The 19,900-nt window shown below is 43.0% G+C and overlaps 1 protein-coding gene across 1 annotated transcript in view; it reads right to left on the bottom strand.

Annotated features, from left to right (window-relative positions):
- LOC124723012 (protein obstructor-E-like) overlaps positions 1-19,900 on the bottom strand; it is a 93,258-nt gene that overhangs the window by 19,824 nt on the left and 53,534 nt on the right. The window contains exon 2 of the mRNA XM_047248187.1: positions 5,172-5,405. Within this exon, the coding sequence (XP_047104143.1) occupies positions 5,172-5,405 (234 nt within the window). The remainder of the gene's footprint in view (positions 1-5,171; positions 5,406-19,900) is intronic.

Here is a 19,900-nt window from a genome sequence, read left to right as displayed (position 1 = left end):
AACTGCTTTTTATGTTCCATTACACAGACGGCCATTGGCATGTGTGGCGTGAAATGTCAGAAAGCAAACACCCTACAACCAGGACAGAGCGTTATGGTCTGGGGAATGTTTTTGCATGGCATTCTCTGAGTGATCTCATAATTTTGGAATGCACAGTGGATCAACATTAGTATGCATCCATCCTTGGGGATCATATCCAGCTCGTTTTTCCCTAGCACGATTGCATCTACCAGCAGGACAAAGCAACATAATACACAGCTTGCAGTGTATATGCATGGTTTGAAGAGCACCAGTATGAGTGTAGTGTACTCCCCTGGCCACCAAACTCCTTGGATTTAAGCCCAATCAAGAATCTGTGGGACCACCTCGATCAGGCTATTGGCACCAGGGATGCTCAACCGAGAAAACTAACGCAGCTGCCCACGGCACTTGAGTCGGCAAGGCTCAACGTGCCTGTCAGTGCCTCGCAGAATTTCATGGACTCTTTCCCTGCACGTCTCACGCTGTAAAAGGTGGTTATTCAGGCTTTTGATGGGTGGTCATGTCAATGTGACTGGACAGTGTACATTCATGTAGAAGACGTTTATGTAAAATGAGAGGAGACATCTGGTACATTTACCACCATCCCATACAAGCGAATGAGACAGGGTAGTACTGGCAATCGTATAGAGCAGATAGTTCCTCTGCAGCACCCCTATGAAAACCTATTCATTCCACAGGACAGTGCACCATTCCATGTCTTCGATTTATATCAGAATGATGCGCTAAGCACCCTAAGGACTAGAGAGTGCAGATAACGGTTAGACAAAATGTTCTAAATATCACTGAAAATCAGCAAAATCTTTTATTAGCAGGCTGTTGGTCCTCCCCTTGCCTGAATTACAGCTTAGATCTGACAGTCACAACCTATGCACAGTGGGCAGAAAAATGCTTACTCACTCCTTTGGCCAAACATTCACTTATTCATGGAGCATGCTCGAAGGAGGCAATCAATATGGCAACTGTCTTCCAAAACAAGGTTCGATTATATTCAGATCAGGGGACTGAGTAGCCAACACGAGGTGTTATCATTATCATCATCATCATCATCTTCTTCTTCTTCATTACACCTGTCTTCAACAACACCAGAAGTGTGCATGATAGCACTGTCGACTTGGTACACTACTTTCTCACGAGGGAACAAAGTCTGCAGCATTGGGTGAGGATAGTCGCTCAGAATATGACGTTATCCCAATCTGCAACGCTCTCATAGACGACAACAAGTGAGCGACCTGCATGGTGAGACACTTTGTGCCCCACATTACTACTGACTTTCTGCCCTGCTTCGCAGTAGGCCGGAGACAGTCGATGTGACACGCTTCTGCTGGTGTTCTGCAGAAATACTTCCATTCGTCCAGAAAAATGGGGATGGCGAGTTGAGTTTGTAGGGAAGCAGCCTACTCACGCTGTAATAAATTCACATCAGTTTCCGTTGTGTGCCAGCCAGTCTGCTGTAACTAGCTCTGACGTCATAAATGTTGCGCAATACCTTAAAAATCAAGCAAATGAACTAAAACTTTTCTAGCATGTCAGGAATATTACTAAATTAATGTGTGTTAAATATCAGTTCGATAACTTCAGCCATTTCCGAGATTTGGACGTTTTTCTGAAAAAATCATTGGCGCAACAGAACAGAGCTAGAGACTTCAAAATTTATATTTAGATTCATCTTTCATAATGATCTAATAAAAACAGTACTTTGGATTTCACAAATTAAGACTTTAGTGGAAATTCATGATTTTCTGGTTTTCGTCTCAAAACTGAAGGAAGCAAGATAGATTAAGTAGGCTAGTAAATAAGGCTAGGATGTTTAGATTTAAATAGGTTGGAGGTCCGCTATGATTATGAAGATGTGTAAAGTTTCCTTTTAATACCTATAAAATTATAACGATAGCGGATCTCAAAAGGGACAGTTCAGAGCTCATCTGCTGCGTGCTGTGTAATTTAATTAATTCTCTCGCTCAAAGTATTTAACTTAGCCACGTCAAAATTTTATTATCAATACTTACCTGCGTGCTGAATGCACGTTTAAATTAAGAGCTTCTTCGGCCATCAGCCAAAGAAGCTATAAATTATTATGTAACTTGAAGTGGTGCGTTACTAGCCCAGCGGCTAGTCGGGAGAGCGGATTTGATCAGGCGTTCCCTCAGCCGTCCGCACCGCGGCTTTATATATAAGAACACTGCGTGAGGAAAAGGCCCCAGTTCTCTCCAGACGCTGAATGACACGCCATCTGTGTCGGTAGTCGCGTCGCATCAGTGTATCTGCTACAAACAGCCTCGGGTGCCGTATTAAGTTACTAGAGATATGCGGAACCATGAAAACATTTCATGTGAAGTGTTAATTCTGGAATGATTTTCATTATCTAGCTTCAGTTTGCGTATTGTCGTAATTTTTCACATGCCGTCGCGGGACAGACATTCTACCAAATATTTAGCGTGGCGTTTGATGAAATATTTTCATCAAATTATGGCGAGCATTCTTTTTAACATTTGATTCGGACATTTATAGTTGCATCAGCGCATTAGACTCTGAACTGTTCTGTTAGTTAGGTTGTAGGGATACTTGTGGTTTTTATTAGTGAATTTCAGAATATACTCAACTATTTTGGAAAACCGTTTTTGATTAGAAATCCCGGACAATCTCCTAATTCCTCAGAGCTATAAGCTGCAGCTATAAGAACATTCTCAGGTAAAGTGGGCACTAGGATATCTATTTACTGGCTCCAAGTTTTATTAAATCACTTTCTGGGGGTCACGGAGTAAATAGAGAGCCAGTGTTGAGAACGGCAAAAGACAGCAATAACAACATTCTAAAAGCTAGAAACTGATTCAACACGCAAGCGTTTATACAGCAATTAGTTTAATTATTATTACAAACTTATACATCCGCCGCCCCACAAGTTGTCTGACCAGATGACATTTTCCCCATTGTCGTTGTTATAGTTTGTGTTCTTGGGGCACCAAATTCGTCGTTTGAAGGCTTTGTGTGATGTAATCGACGGCTATGAAATAACCGTTCTAGTGTACATGTTTGTTACATGTAGTTCAAACTCCAACACAATCAGACCAACAATCATGATTATTCTGGACTCTTCCTGACCGGCCTCAAAAACGTTTTAACACTGCAGTATAATTAACATTGTACTGCGATAACTGCTAATAATGAACTGGTGTGTGTAATTTCTGCCCACTACGTGACACCCTTCAACACTATAGATGCATTTAATACACTACTGGCCATTAAAATTGCTACACCACGAAGATGACGTGCTACAGACGTGAAATTTAACCGTCACGAAGAAGATGCTGTGATATGCAAATGATTAGCTTTTCAGAGCATTCACACAAGGTTGGCGCCTGTAGCGACACCTACAACGTGCTGACATGAGGAAAGTTTCCAACCGATTTCTCATACACAAACAGCAGTTGACCGGCGTTGCCTGGTGAAACGTTGTTGTGATGACTCGTGTAAGGAGGAGAAATGCGTACCATCACGTTTCCGACTTTGATAAAGGTCGGATTGTAGCCTACCGCGATTGCGGTTTATCATATCGCGAAATTGCTACTCGCGTTGGTCGAGATCCAATGACTGCTAGCAGAATATGGAATCGGTGGGTTCAGGAGGGTAATACGGAACGCCGTGCTGGATCCCAACGACCTCGTATCAGTAGCAGTCGAAATGACAGGCACCTTATCCGCATGGCTGTAACGGATCATACAGCCACGCCTCGATCCCCGAGTCAACAGATGGGGACGTTTGCAAGACAACAACCATCTGCACGAACAGTTCAACCACGTTTGCAGCAGCATGGACTATCAGCTCGGAGACAATGGCTGCGGTTACCCTTGACGCTGCATCACAGACAGGAGCGCCTGCGATGGTGTACTCAACGAAGAACCTGGGTGCACGAATGGCAAAACGCCATTTTTTCGGAAGAATCCAGGTTCTGTTTACAGCATCATGATGCTCGCACTCGTGTTTGACGACATCGCGGTGAACGCACATTGGAAGCGTGCAGTCGTCATCGCCATACTGGCGTATCACCCGGAGTGATGGTATGGGGTGCCATTGGCTACACGTCTCGGCCACCTCTTGTTCGCACTGACGGCTCTTTGAACAGTGGAAGTTACATTTCAGATGTGTTACGACCCGTGGCTCTACCCTTCAATCGATCCCTGCGAAACCCTACATTTCAGCAGCAGGATAATGCACGACCACATGTTGCAGGTCCTGTACGGGGCTTTCTGGATACAGAAAATGTTCGACTGCTGCCCTGACCAGCACATTCTCCAGATCTCTCACCAATTGAAAACGTCTGGTCAATGGTGGCCGAGCAACTGGCTCGTCACAATACGCCAGTCACTACTATTGATAAACTGTGGTATCGTGTTGAAGCTGCATGGGCAGCTGTACCTGCACACGCCATCCAATCTCTGTTTGACTAAATGCCCAGACGTATCAAGGCCATTATTAGGGCCAGGGGTGGTTGTTCTAGGTACTGATTTCTCAGGATCTATGCACCCAAATTGCGTGAAAATGTAATCACATGTCAGTTCTAGTATAATGTATTTGTCCAATGAATACCCGTTTATCACCTGCATTTCTTCTTGGTGTAGCAATTTTAATGACCAGTAGTGTAACTTTGCGACTGACAGATGTCAGTAGTAGGAGGTGGGATGGCCAACTACAATACATAGTTGTACTTACATAGCATGTCAGGTACACAGGCGATCGATATAAAAGTCGGTTCACCCTGAACGGAATGAAACTTCAACAAATTCTGTAAGGCATTTCAAATGGCAACATTTACACAGACTGTCAGTGGAACGAAAAAGAACGAAGCGCCGACTTTAAGGGTTCTTAGGATGGGCATTTTAACGTTGACGTTAATGGTGCGAGAATAGCGTCATCTGCTGTCATCGGAAAGTAACCTCGCTCAGAATGTTACAGTAATGGACTTTGTGTCTTCTTAATCCTTATTTTATCGCCTGTATTGGTTTGGTGACGTGGAAAAATTCCACGAGGACCTAAATCCTGTAAATGCTGTTCCACGAAGGCAGACAAATATGTAAAAGCGAGAAAAGATATAGGAATCGAACAAATGGAAGCTGGGGCGGGGTGGTACTCACGTGTCTGGGAGCGGCCCTCGCAGTCCACCTCGGGTGGGTACTGGCAGGGGTAGCTGAAGATTGAGGCCTTGGCGTTGAAGAGCAGCCCGTCCGGGCAGAGCTGCTCGCTGGGCACGCCGTCCTCACACTGGATGTATGCGTCGCACTGCCCGCTCTTGGGGTACCGGCCGTTTCTCTCCGGGCACGACAGCCCGACCTGGCTGCTGCTCGACGTCCGAAACTGGCCCACGGACGCTGAAGTCAGTTAGTTAGTTAGTTACGTGTTCCGTAGATCATCTGAACAATTCTTTTATCAAAATGATGTGGAATGGATCAGTTTATAGAATATGCATACACGATTAGTATTAACATTAATGAACATATTTTTTAGTCCTACGCATACAACTACACATAAAAACAAGTTTTTTATTTTTTTTATTTTAAAGGCTTACAGTTTTTAAACAGAAATTCGTCCATGGATTAGAAGGAGAAATGAGTTTATGTTGGATTTAAAACTTACTTTGCTACCTGTCAGACATTTTACGTTATTGGGCAAATGATGAAAGATTTTTGTCGCTGCATATTGAACATCTTTCCGAGCCACTGACAGTTTTAATCATAGGTAATGGAGGTCATTTTTTTCCTCTAGAGTTGTAAGTACTGACATCATTGTTCTTCTCAGATTGTGACTGATTACTTATAACGAATTTCGTTAGCGAATATATATGTATCTACAGTGATGCTGCCGTTAAAACGGTCAACTCCTTGAAGAGGTGGCTACATGACGATCGCTAGTGAACAAAACATATTAGTCTTACTGTTCGCTTCAGCGCAATCAGTACTTCCTTTCTGAGTGATGAATTATCCCACAAAATTATTCCGTAAGACACTACTGAGTGGAAATATCAAAAATATCTTAGAAAGTTAATCAATTTGTTTCCATGACTAGCAATTATATGAAGAGCAAGGGTAGCTGAATTTCACTGTTTGAGAAGCTCGGTAATATGATTTTTCCAGTTCAAGTTTCCCTCAAAATGTGTAGGAGCATTCTACCCTATTTAGTTATCCCTGTTCATTTGTTACATGTCCGCCTCCATAGGTGAGTGGCCAGTGTGGCGGAATGCCATGCAAAGGGGCCCGGGTTTGATTCCCGGCTGGGTTGGAGATTTTCTCCGCTCAGGGAGTGGATGGTGTGTTGTCTTCGTCATCATCATATCATCCCCATCGACAAGCAAGTCGCCATAGTGGCGACACATCAAAAGACTTGCGCCAGGCGACAAGTGTACCCGATGGGAGGCCTTAACCACACGACACTTCATTTGCTACATAAATTGTTGGTATGACTATAGTGTGTCTTCTCAAAATTTAGGAAGAGCCCATTTCCAGAGAACCGGAATACTTTTTTAATATGCAAGTGGAAGTACAAAAACCACAATATATGGCATGCTAGCTTTGTAAGCACTGAAATCAAGATGGTGGCTGCTTGATTTGCTTCTGTCAAGCAATTGCAGCACAGGACATGTTATCTTGTCAGCTGACATCATCTCCCTGATTTAGGCACCTCTATAAATTCCCTCCACCTCTCTCTCTCTCTCTCTCTCTCTCTCTCTCTCTATTTCTGTAATGGTTATTGTAACGAGGTAACAATATAATATATTACAGAGGCAGTGATGGAAATAAAATTTTCCCCTATAGCTGATACCTGTCACAACTTGCTGGAACAAGTCGCAACTTGCCCCAAAGATGTATCAAATTGCCCTGAAAACAAATCAACTTGCCCAAAAAATGTACCATCTTGCCCAAAAAATTTATCTACTTATCCCAAAAAATTTATCTACTTATCCCCAAAAATTTATGTGCTTGTCTCGGAAATGTATCAACTTGTCCTCAAAAAGTATCAGCTAGCCCCATAAATGTAACAAATTCCCCAAAAATGTGTTAGCTTGCCTCAAAAATGCATCAACTTGCCTCAAAAGTATTTTAAAAGGAAGTGCACAATGGCTCCAGAAAATAAAGTGAAGGACTCAGTCGTAAAGTTACCTATGAGAACCATAAGTCTTACCTAGATAAATAGTGATGAACTTACTCTATTGAACCAGATCCTTGCCGATTGAACCAAAACTGGTTAAAATGATCACGGTGCTGGGGGAAAACATGTTTCAACAGTTCCACCTTCCCAGAGGTTTTGTTGGACAATAATTATTTGATGTATCAAAAAATAGCATTTGCATTCTGATTATGTTGCTATGCGTTCCAGGATATATGGATGAACTGCTTTTTGCTAGCGTAGCGTGTTTTATTTGTTTATTCTGCTAATTCTCAGTCCTCTTGAGGCTGTATGTTAAATCTGTAGTAGTTTCCTTGTGTATGTTTGACAACCAGTTTTTATGTATTTAGATGAATTTAATGCGTGGTACAGAGACCAAAGTATGGTTATGTACAACGTATAATTCATTTAAGTAGTGTCGATAAGTAAGCTGTGTGTATTTTAATAAGTTGTAACTACAGTTTAGATGTGGAAATATTTAATTTGAATGTCCATAGAGCTTGCAAAGTGTGGTATAACATTCGGACTATCGTCGTCAGCACGTGCTGCTGCTTAACCTAAATATTTATATCAGTAGTGCCAATATGCAAGCTGTTTGTATTTCGATAAGTAAAACAGACAATTCAGATGCTAAATATCTAATTCGAAGATCCAATGCGTGTTGTGTGCTCAAAAACATACAATTTTATTTTGGATTTTTTTTTCAAATTCAGGATCCTGCTTACAGATCTATACATCTTTAGAAAGTATGTTGTGCACAAAACTCAGCAACAATTAACAAAATTTGTATTTCTTATTTTTTTTTTCTGGTCATAAAGCACGCTTCCTCCCTGTATACGCATTACAGAAAATGCATTGGTATTTTTAAGTTTGTGCAAAAAGTTGTATTCAGCTTCTGGACCATACTTATACATCAGGACATATTTACAAACGATTTTGTTAATAAAACTTTGTGCTGTGCACAAAGTCTCCTCCCCCCCTCCCCCCCCCCTTCCCACACACACACACGCTAGTATGTAGTATGCCTTATGGGAAATGCATTGGCACTGCTAGGGTAAAGTAACTGTTTCGTATGCTTTGGAAAACGATTCGGTGCTTTAATTTTTCCTCTTCTTCGTTTTTTCTTCTTATTTGCTCAAGTTTTTTGCTGTTTGATTTGAAATTAATCCTTTTTGCCTTTGCCGCCCCCAAACTTTTGCCGCCCTAGGCGGCCGCCTAGTCTTGTCTAATGGTAGAAACGGCCGTGGTCGTGACAGTTAATTTAGGTAATGATAACTTATTCTATGAAATGCTAATTTGTGTAACCCTTTTAGAAACTTCCGATAGAAAAATCACACTGAGAGACAGGGAGAAAACACCACAGAGAGTCCATAATTTTGTTGAGGAATGCCGTATCCAGTTGAAGCCAGTCATTGATGATTACATGAGGCAAAGCTACTAAATTGCGGGAACACTGATCGTATTGTTTTATCTGCTGTTCCAGATAATCACAGATATTTTATATGGGTTTAAGACTGGGTGATTTAGTGGGTCAGTTGAAGTACTATAGAGTGCGTGAGTGTTCGTCAAACAAGTAACGTATGCTCGCAGCCCTGTGACCACGGCTGTTGCTATCTTGGAAGAAAGGAATGTCCATAGCGTACTCGTCATGAACCTACAGAGAGCGAGTCAGGAGGAAAGGTACTTCCTTTGAGGGGTGATATTATTGTTGATTCTGAACAAAAAACTTCAAATGAACATCTGCCCTTTTCTTAACTGTGTTCGACATACACCTATTTGAAAATCACGGGCGTCACTTGCATGTTGTGGTTCGTGAAGAGGGTTTATCAAACTGAATGAAGAGTGATTGATTTGGCTGCCCGTTTTTCTTGTTGCCCAAACAACTGGCGATATTAAATCTCACCTGTGATCCTTCAGCTGTCCCGACCGCGACCGACGTCAGGCTTCATCACACCTTGCTGGGTTTCAGTGATTAGGCCAATTGATAAAGAAAGAGACAACAGGGGGAATCCACAGACCAAGAAAATAAACAGACAGATCTGGTATGATGTTGCATATATTGAGTCAAGGCAACCCGTTAAATGAGAGGCAGCCTATTACACGTGAATAACAGTTACTGCCGCCAACAAAACAAAATTAAGAACTGGCAAGATTCGTCCTGCTGCAGGTCAAGACAAAGTAATAATCAAATAGTACAAATACGGACATAATATTGAATGGTCAAACCACTGCATTAAGAGAGAGTGCGCTGCAAGATAGCTGAAATTCTGTCATAAGAACTGACGAGACCAGCCCAGACAGGGGCGGTTGAGATAGCTTTTACGGAAACATGACGCGATTCCCGCAGCGCCACCGGCGAAGAAGAACTGAAATTCGAGCTAAATGCTACTTTTAGCCTTCTAGTAATACGCCATATTGTTGCAATGCTGTATTAATAATGTCAGGCGTCAGGAAATTATAATCTCTTCACGAGCCGGGACTCATGTTGTTAGGCGAGCCAACAGATATCCATAATTGTCGGGGAAAATTAATATGATATGATTTTAAATCTGCAGTTAATCAACTCGACTTGTAAACTAGACTACTGGCCATTAAAATTGCTACACCACGAAGATGACGTGCTACAGACGCGAAATTTAACCAACAGGAAGAGGATGCTGTGATATGCAAATGATTAGCTTTTCAGAGCATTCACACACGGTTGGCGCCCGTAGCGACACCTACAACGTGCTGACATGAGGAAAGTTTCCAACCGATTTCTCATACACAAACAGCAGTTAACCAACGTTACCTGGTTAAACGTTGTTGTGATGACTCGTGTAAGGAGGAGAAATGCGTACCATCACGTTTCCGACTTTGATAAAGGTCGGATTGTTGCCTATCGCGATTGCGGTTTATTGTATAGCGACATTGCTGCTCACGTTGGTCGAGATCCAATGACTGCTAGCAGAAAATGGAATCGGTGGGTTGAGGACGGTAATACGGAACGCCGTGCTGGATCCCAACGGCCTCGTATCACTAGCAGTCGAGATGACAGACATCTTATCCGCATAGCTGTAACGGATCCTGCAGCCACGTCTCGATCCCTGAGTCAACAGATGGGGACGTTTGCATGACAACAACCATCTACACGAACAGTTCAACCACGTTTGCAGCAGCATGGACTATCAGCTCGGAGACAATGGCTGCGGTTAAAATGGTTCAAATGGCTCTGAGCACTATGGGACTTAACATCTGTGGTCATCAGTCCCCTAGAACTTAGAACTACTTAAACCTAACTAACCTAAGGACATCACACACATCCATGCCCGAGGCAGGATTCGAACCTGCGACCGTAGCAGTTGCGCGGTTCCGGACTGAGCGCCTAGAACCGCTAGACCACCGCGGCCGGCGGCTGCGGTTACCCTTGACGCTGCATCACAGACAGGAGCGCCTGCGATGGTGTACTCAACGACGAACCTGGGTGCACGAATGTCAAAACGTCATATTTTCGGATGAATCCAGGTTCTGTTTCCAGCATCATGATGGTCGCATCCGCGTTTGGCGACATCGCGGTGAACGCACATTGGAAGCGTGTATTCGTCATCGCCATAATGGCGTATCACCCGGCTTGATGGTATGTGGTGCCATTGGTTACACGTCTCGCTCACCTCTTGTTCGCATTGACGGCACTCTGAACAGTGGACGTTACTTTTCAGATGTGTTACGACCCGTGGCTCTACCCTTCATTCGCTCCCTGCAAAACCCTACATTTCAGCAGGATAATGCACGACCGCATGTTGCAGGTTCTGTGCGGGTCTTTCTGGATACAGAAAATGTTCGACTGCTGACCTGGCCAGCACATTCTCCAGATCTCTCACCAACTGAAAACGTGTGGTCAATGGTGGCCGAGCAACTGGCTCGTCACAATACGCCAGTCACTACTATTGATAAACTGTGGTATCGTGTTGAAGCTGCATGGGCAGCTGTACCTGTACACGCCATCCAATCTCTGTTTGACTCAATGCCCAGGTGTATCATGGCTGTTATTACGCCCAGAGGTGGTTGTTCTGGGTACTGATTTCTCAGTATCTATCCACCCAAATTGCGTGAAAATGTAATCACATGTCAGTTCTAGTATAATATATTTGTCCAATGAATACCTGTTTATCATCTGCATTTCTTCTTGGTGTAGCAGTTTTAATGGCCAGTAGTGTACTTGCCTGATCAGGCCGTGATTTATGTCAATCGACTCGTAAACTAAAAACGAAGCTAAATCTCTTATCAGAGATATTGACTAGATTTTACTAGGTCACTCTTCCTTTGTGAGAGGGCTACACTAGCTGCTACATTGCTCCCAGCGTTTCGTAGCTGGGTAACACAACACATCGGTGCTGCAATGTGCTTCTTCACCAGCACTTACATGTGAATGCAGCCAAAGTGACGTTAGGCTACGAAGTGTTGTCTTCAGTGATTATAGATTATTTTTGTAAAACAACACTTTTCCCCCCCACATACACATTGACTTAGTGTGTCTGCTGCTTCCAGGAGTAAGGTTCCGATATATCTTCACGGCAATTGACTTGTACACCAGTTGAGCTGATGCTACTCCAATTACGGACATTTCGAAGGAAACAGCAGTCAGGACGTTCCTTACTACACGGAACTTCTCGCTCGTATTTTAGATGCATGTGCTCAAGTATGGTTCTTAGCGTACGAATGGGCTCAGATCGGCAACACAGCAGCTGTCTACATGAGCTACAAAATGCATTGCAGTTGACGTTGAACTTTTTGAACATCTTTTGTGAGGAAATCTACACATTTAAACAAAACTTTACATCACAATTTTTCACTTACTATCATCTGCCTTTTGTCCTGTTCCCCGTCATTTTCATGAGTTCTCGCGGAAACTGTTAATAACAGGACATGCCAGAATGAGATTTCCACTCTGAAGAGGAGTGTGCGCTGAATTGAAACTTCTGGCAGATTAAAACTGTGTGCGGACCGAGACTAGAACTCGGGAGATTTGTCTTTCGCTGGCGAGTGTTACGCCAACTGAACTACCCAAGCACGGCTCACGACCATTCCTCACATCTTTACTTCCGCCAGTATCTGGTCTCCTACTTTCGCAACTTCACAGAAGCTCTGCTGTGAACCTTGCAGAACTAGCACTTCAGGAGTGCTGACTTGCTCAATTTGTGAAACTCTTTCTCATGAATAAATAATCCAAATTTTTCTGAAATTGTAAGCATTTGTTTCCCCTATATATACATCACATCTACCGATTTCCTTCCCGTCCTGATAATTCCTTCGTTGTGCGTCTTTTTTTATTGTCTTAGAGTGTGTGTTAAGTTCACCCCTGTAAATACCACACGGTCACTTTGGAGTGGTGGGGATGGAGCAGAACCGATCCGTGACGATCATCTGACCCTCCATCGCTGACGTAAATCATGGCTGTGAAATGGTGTTTATATGTTAGTCGGTTGTATGGAATCTATGGATGGCGGTTATCGCTGAAACAACCGGTTTTCGGTTATATCGGATTTTTCACACGCCAGTTTAATCTGACTCTTAAAACCGCTCAAAATAATCGGTCTCTGGAGTAATCGATTTTCGGTTTTTTTATTCCTATTATTTCCTGTAAGAAACGTAAAAATCGAACAAATACTGAAAAATTTTGGCTCACTTAGTTTCAAGATACATAGCGTCAAAATATTAAATTAAAATGGCAAGTAACAAAAAAGAACTTAGGCCGTCCACCATTCGCTACTTTTCTGGAAAAGTGACAAGTTTGTAAATAATAGATTTCAGCTATCAGTCGTCCTTTTTAAATTTCACAATGTTCAATGAACTGTTGATGAAGCCCGACCAACAGGCATTACATGCACTGCTCAAAAATGATAGTGCATTGAGAATGGCTAGTTTCTGGCTGAAATCTGGATCTGCCAATAAACATTTAAAAAGGACACTGATAGCTGAAATCTATTATTTACAAGTCAATATAACAGTCGCTGGGTGCAACAGCCTTCTGAATGGAAGGTAACCTGAAAGTCACAAGTGTTTGAAAACTACAAAAAATTACCAGTACCCTCCTATTGATTCTGATTTTTTGAAACTTTGCTCAAAAATCACGTTGTAAGCAGAGATCATACCACTATTTGGACATTACGAATAGTCAGTGCTGTAGCGTGAAAACTGAGGTATTTTTCGTGTTCATTTGTCCGTTTTCAAGGGCTATAAGCTGATAGAAGCACAGAGAGCATATCAGCTACTTTCTATTTTTATTATATACTATGAATGAATTCAAATAACTCACGGGATTGCAGCCGGGTGACGTCGTCGAAAATCGACGATGTTTCGACAGGAGCACATCCTGCTATTTTCAAGGCAGAATTGCAGCATGTAAGCGTTATGCAGGTAAATTTAAAACCTCGGTTTTCAGAGAAAACCCATTCCCGTAAGTTATTTGAAGAGTGTATACACCGGGAGGAACTAAGGTCACACATGTGAATTGTTGTTAAGTTTCTAATTTATTGCCGCGCGGAGTGGTCGCGCGATTTAAGGCGTCATGTCACGGACTGCGCGGCCCCTCCCGGCGGAAGTTCGAGTCCTCTCTCGGGAATAGGTGTGTGTGTTGTTCTTAGCAAAAGTTAGTTTAAGTGGTGTGTAAGTCTAGGGACCGCTGACCTAAGCAGTTTGGTCCCTTAGAAATTCACACATATTTGAACATTTTTTAATTTATTGCTGTTGCCAATATTTTCTTCCTCTTCTATTATTTCATAGAAATGGCAGACTCTTTGATCTATCAAGGCAAATGAAGCATTGTACTTCATTGTTACGACACTTCGTAAAAATATTTCCGGACTAGGGTTGGTGTCATTCTGCAGTAAACGACATGTGCGGCGACGACAGCGAGTAACTACCGTATAGACGCAGTGGGGAAAGCCTTTTACACAACACGTACACACGTGCCGTAAACCACGACACACGGCAACAGGGACGCGATTGTCTTAGCAAATTCTGAACCAGTTCTTATGCTTTGTGGTTGTTACTCGTTTATATCGGCACTGTTATTAAAATAGCACTGATCGTTTCTGTAATAACGGAATATTTCAAACCAAAGCAAATTTTATGAACAAAAATTGTTCCTATTTTATTTGAAAACGAAAAACTTTAGCATTGCTGCTTTGGCTAATTGATACTTCGGTTTTTTTACTCGGTTATTAGCAAAAAATAAAACCCACATGTTATAACCGAGACCAAACAAATACCGAAAAATACCGGTTATTCAGAACTAGAATACCGGATCGGTTTTAACCGTCGGTTTTTCCCATGCCTTTACAATCAGCGCAGTAAGATGTGAAGACGTGACAGAATGGAAGAACGGAACTATCGTATTTGCACGTGACCATGATCGCACCGTGAATTAAGGTCTCCGATTTGTTGGTGTATGAATACGGGCTGTCAAATGTGTCTACAAGGAGAGACATGTAACGAGACGTAAAGATCTCTGGCGCTTATGGATGTAGTTATTCGGCTTGGCATTGATTGCTAGTGTTGGTGAATGTACTCCTGAGGGATATCGTGCCACATTCTGTCAAATTAGCACGATAGATCTTCAAAATTTCGAACTAGTTGGAGGATCCTGCCCATAATGCTCCGAACGGTCTCAAATGGGGAGAGATCTGACGACCTTGCTGGCCAATGTAGGGTTTGACAAGGACGAAGATAAGCAGTAGAAACTCTCGCTGATTTGCGGGCGGGCATTATATTGCTGAAATGTAAGCCCAGTGCCACGAAGGGCAACAAAACGGGGCGTAGAATATTGTCGACGTACCGCTGTACTGTAAGGGTGCCGCAGCTAACAACCAAAGAAGTCCTGCTATGCAAAGAAACGGCACCCCAGACCATTACTCCTGGTTGTCGGGCCGTATGGCAGGCGAAAGTCAGGTTATATCACACCGCTGTCCAGGACGTTTCCAGATACGTCTTCTCAAAAATTCCTAAGGGATCAAACTGCTGAGGTCATCGGTCTCTAGGCTTACAAACTACTTAAACTAACTTATGCTAAGAACAACACACACAACCCATGCCCGAGGGAGAACCCGAACTTCCGGCGGGAGGGGCCGCGCAATCCGTGACATAGCGCCTCAAACCGCACGGCCACTCCGCGCGGCGATACGTCTTCTCTGGTCATCGGGGCTCAGTTCGAAGCGGGACGCATCACTGAAGACAGTTCCACTCCCGTCAATAAGATTCAAGACCGAAGACGTAACACCTGGTATGTTGATATTTGTTATTTTATAGCGACAGTGTCTGCTGTAAATATGGAAGCTATGTTGGTAAGAAAAATTGGTGTCTATGGTTTAAATTCGGGCAAAGTATTGCTTCTTTTTAAAAATTTCGAGAGAAGTTGGATACATTCCATTTCTTGATAATGCTAAGTCCGAATATCTTCCAGTTTCAATCTAAGCTGCTATAACATACTTTTACTACGTATGTGTGCATTTATGAATTGTTATGCCATTAAAAGCTGTCGATGTGCAAGACGTTTATACATGTTTGTACTAGTACTTGCATTACAGAAATGTAGTTGTTGCAATATTTCGAAGAACTAGTGTTCTCATTCTTGTAATTATTAGAAGGAACGTTTAAGCTAAAATGTTTCTTCGGGTTGTGAAAGGCAAGGCTTCCGTGAACAAAACGTTTGTAGAAATAGAACTCATCGCTTCGACGCATATTCATAGATATTAGAATAAACATCAGTCTAGTTTTAAGTGTATCTTGTTTGAACAGTTGTGATCATAAAAACAGCCATAGTCTGACTGATCGGACTACAGCCCTATATAAAGTTCAAAGAGTTTGTTCTGAGCCACTTCATCAACTCGCGAAGTGCGACTGGTTGTTTTCTACGGAAATACATTCAAACTACTTAGGAGACATAATACGAAGTTTAGACAAATTGTCCAGTCGATACGTTCCATTTCTAAATAAAATGATGGAAATTTTTTGGATATTTGTGGTAAGGTCTTATGGGACCAAACTGCTGAGGTCATCGGTCCCTAAGCGAACGCATAACTTAATCTAACTTAAACCAACTTACGCTGAGGACAACACACACACCCCTGCCCGAGGGAGGACTCGAACCTTCGACGGGGGCAGCCGCCCGGACCGTGACAAGACGCCTAAGACCGCGCGGCTACCCCGAGTGGCTGAAATGATGGAAATTCAGAACTATCTAGAATTACATTTAAGTTCAAGAGCAAAAAGTGTTCTCTGATGATATTGTTGTGCGACTGATAGCGGTTGTATTTTGTGAACTCGATGTGGATGTGAGAAAGTTAGGTACTTACGCCGAGAAACAGAAAATGAGGCTAATTGCGATGACAGTGCTTTAACACAGACGTATTATGTTCCCGATTGAAATCTTCTAAATCTTTCATTAGGTATTAAAAAGTGCTCTTATGCATAAAAAAAAGTGATTCATGCTTTCTCAAAGTATTTTCGTCATATGAACGATAATTTTACAGAAACAGATCTTTACGACTGGAAGTTTATTGTAAGTCTACAGAAGCGAAATCATTTGAAACTGCCAAAGGGATTTAACTGCACCAAAATTATGTAATCGCTCAAAGCCACAGAAGTTTGAATTGTGATGGAAAAAAGGCCATAAAAACACTCCTTCCTTACGCAAAGTTCACATGCGGCAGTAGCAAGAAGAACAGCCTCATGCTTTAGTGTTGTGGAACACCGTAAAAGCGAGATAGCGATTTTCTAGAAATGTTATTCAGCATTTGAGTATTTTACGACCTCGAAATTTCTTGAGCAAGAATTCAGGAAAATGTCACGGTCGTAGGCTCTGCAAGTGAAACAGCAATAAATTCACACCAGAAAGCCGCGGTCGCTTCTTCGCGTGTTTTACTGGACTGGTTGGTGGTTGACACAAAAATTTACACTAGTCGCTTTCTTTCCTGCGGTGCCGCAGGCAATAAAGTCGGCTAAGGGAATCCATCGCGGGCACCTATTAAGGGCTACTGCGCGCCGTAACTCGAGTCGTTTACACGGTTTATCCCGCGCAGCAAACTGGGCCATAAACAGCTCACAGTCCATAAGCCAGCAGCCGTAAATGTCACCCCACTGTGTCGGCCACAGGTAGAGATTCTCCTCTGCAGAAATGGCCAAAAGTCGCCGCATCAGCGTTGCTCTGCCGCAGGAGAACACGTGGAAGAGTTCTTTTTTTGCCTCTGATGATGATGATAATGATGATCAGTATTACTTCAGTCCGAAGACTGGTTTGACAAACCTTTCCGTGCTAGTCTATCCTGTGCAAGTGTCTTCATCTCTGCATAACTACTGTGACATACATCGTGCTAAAACTGCTTACTGCATTCGAGTCTTGGTATCCCCTACAATTTTTACACCCCACACTTCCTTCCATTGCCAGATTGATGATCCCTTGATGCTTCAGGATGTGTCCTGTCGGCGGATACCTTCCTTTAGTTAGGTTATACCATAAATTTCTTTTTCTCGCAATTCGCAGAAGTACCTTTCCATTAGTAATCTATCTGCCCATCTAATTTTCAACATTCTTCTGTAGCACTTTCGAAAGCTTCTATTCGCATCTTGTTTAAACTGTTTGTCGCTCACGTTCCACTTGCCTATAAGGTTATACAACACATAAATACACTATGTGATCAAAAGTATACGGACGCCTAAAAAAAACATACGTTTTTCATATTAGGTGCATTGTGCTGCCACGTACTGCCAGGTACTCCATATCAGAGACCTCAGTAGTCATTGGACATCGTGAGAGACCAGAATGGGGCGCTCCGCGGAACTCACGAACTTCGAACGTGGTCAGGTGATTGGGTGTCACTAGTGCCATATGTCTGTACGCGAGATTTCCACACCTCTAAACATACCTAGGTCCACTGTTTCCGATGTGATAGTGAAGTGGAAAAGTGAAGGGACCCGTACAGCAGAAAACCGTACAGACCGACCTCGCCTGTTGACTGACAGAGACCACCGACAGTTGAAGAGAGTCGTAATGTGTAATAGGCAGACATCTATGCAGACCATCACACAGGAATTCCAAACTGCATCAGGATACACTGCAAGTACTATGACAGTTAGGCGGGAGGTGAGAAAACTTGGATTTCATGGTCGAGCGGCTGTTCATAAGCCGCACATCACTCCGGTAAATGCCAAACGACGCCTCGCTTTGTGCAAGGAGCGTAAACATTGGACGATTGAACAGTGGAAAAACGTTCTATGGAGTGAATAATAATGGCTCTGAGCACTATGGGACTCAACTTCTGAGGTCATTAGTCCCCTAGAACTTAGAACTAGTTAAACCTAACTAACCGGACATCACACACATCCATGCCCGAGGCAGCATTCGAACCTGCGACCGTAGCGGTCTCACGGTTCCAGACTGCAGCGCCTAGAACCGCACGGCCACTTCGGCCGGCTCTATGGAGTGAAGAATCATGCTACACAATGTGGCGATCCGATCTCTGGGTGTGGGTATGACGAATGACCGTGAACGTCATCTGCCAACGTGTGTAGTGCCAACAGTAAAATTCGGAGGCGGTGGTGTTATGGTGTGGTCGTATGTTTCGTGGAGGTGGCTTGCACCCCTTGTTGTTTTGGTTGGCACTATCACAGCACGGGCCTACATTGATGTTTTAAGCACTTTCTTGCTTCCCATCGTTGAAGAGCGATTCGAGGAAGGCGACTGCGTCTTTCAACATATAGAGCACCTGTTCATAATTCACGGCCCGTGGCGGGGTGGTTACACGACGATGACATCCCTGTAATGGGCTGGCCTGCATAGAGTGCTGACCTGAATCCTATATTACACCTTTGGAATGTTTTTGAACGCCGCTTTCGTGCCAGGCCTCACCGACCGATATCGATACCTCTCCTCAGTGCAGCACTCCGTGAATAACGGGCTGCCTTTCCCCATGAAACCTTCCAGCACCTGATTGAACGTATGCCTGCGAGAGTGGAAGCTGTCATCAAGGATAAGGGTGGGCCAACACCACTTTGAATTCCAGCATTACCGATGGAGGGCTCCGCGAACTTGTAAGTCATTTTCAGCCAGGTGTCCGGATACTTTTGATCACATAGTGTACTTCTAGAAAAGACCTCCTGACGCTTAAATTTAGGCTACAACTAAACAGATTTGTCTTTTTCAGGAATACTTTTCTCGCTACTGCCAGTCTGTATCTTATGCCCTCACTACTCCAGCCATCATGAGTTATTTTGCTATCCAGAAAGAGAAAACTCATTCACTACATTTAGTGTCCCATTACCTAACCTATCTCTCTCAACATCGCCTGGTGTAATTCGAATACATTCCATTGCCTTTGTTTTACTTTTGATGACGTTTATCTTATAACCTCTTTTCAGGACACTGTCCATTCCGTTCAACTGCCCCTCCAAGTCCCTTGCTGCCTCTGACGGAATTACTACGTCAGCAGCAAATATTTTTTTCGTTTCTTCTCACTGAACTTTAATTCCCTTTCTAGTTTTCTCCTTGGTTTCTTTCACAGCTTGCCAGATGTACAGATTGAGTAATATTGAGTATAGGCTACAACAATGTCTCATTACTTCTCAATCACTGCTTTCGTTTCAATTGTTTCAAATCTTATTAATACGGTCTGGTTCCTGTACAGGCAGTGAATAACGTTTCGTTTCCCGTATTTTATCCCTAATTACC

This window comes from Schistocerca piceifrons, chromosome X (genome assembly GCF_021461385.2).
Source record: "Schistocerca piceifrons isolate TAMUIC-IGC-003096 chromosome X, iqSchPice1.1, whole genome shotgun sequence".
Taxonomy (NCBI): domain Eukaryota; kingdom Metazoa; phylum Arthropoda; class Insecta; order Orthoptera; family Acrididae; genus Schistocerca; species Schistocerca piceifrons.
Note: the sequence above shows the minus strand (reverse complement) of the source record. Positions and strands in the feature narration are given on the sequence as shown.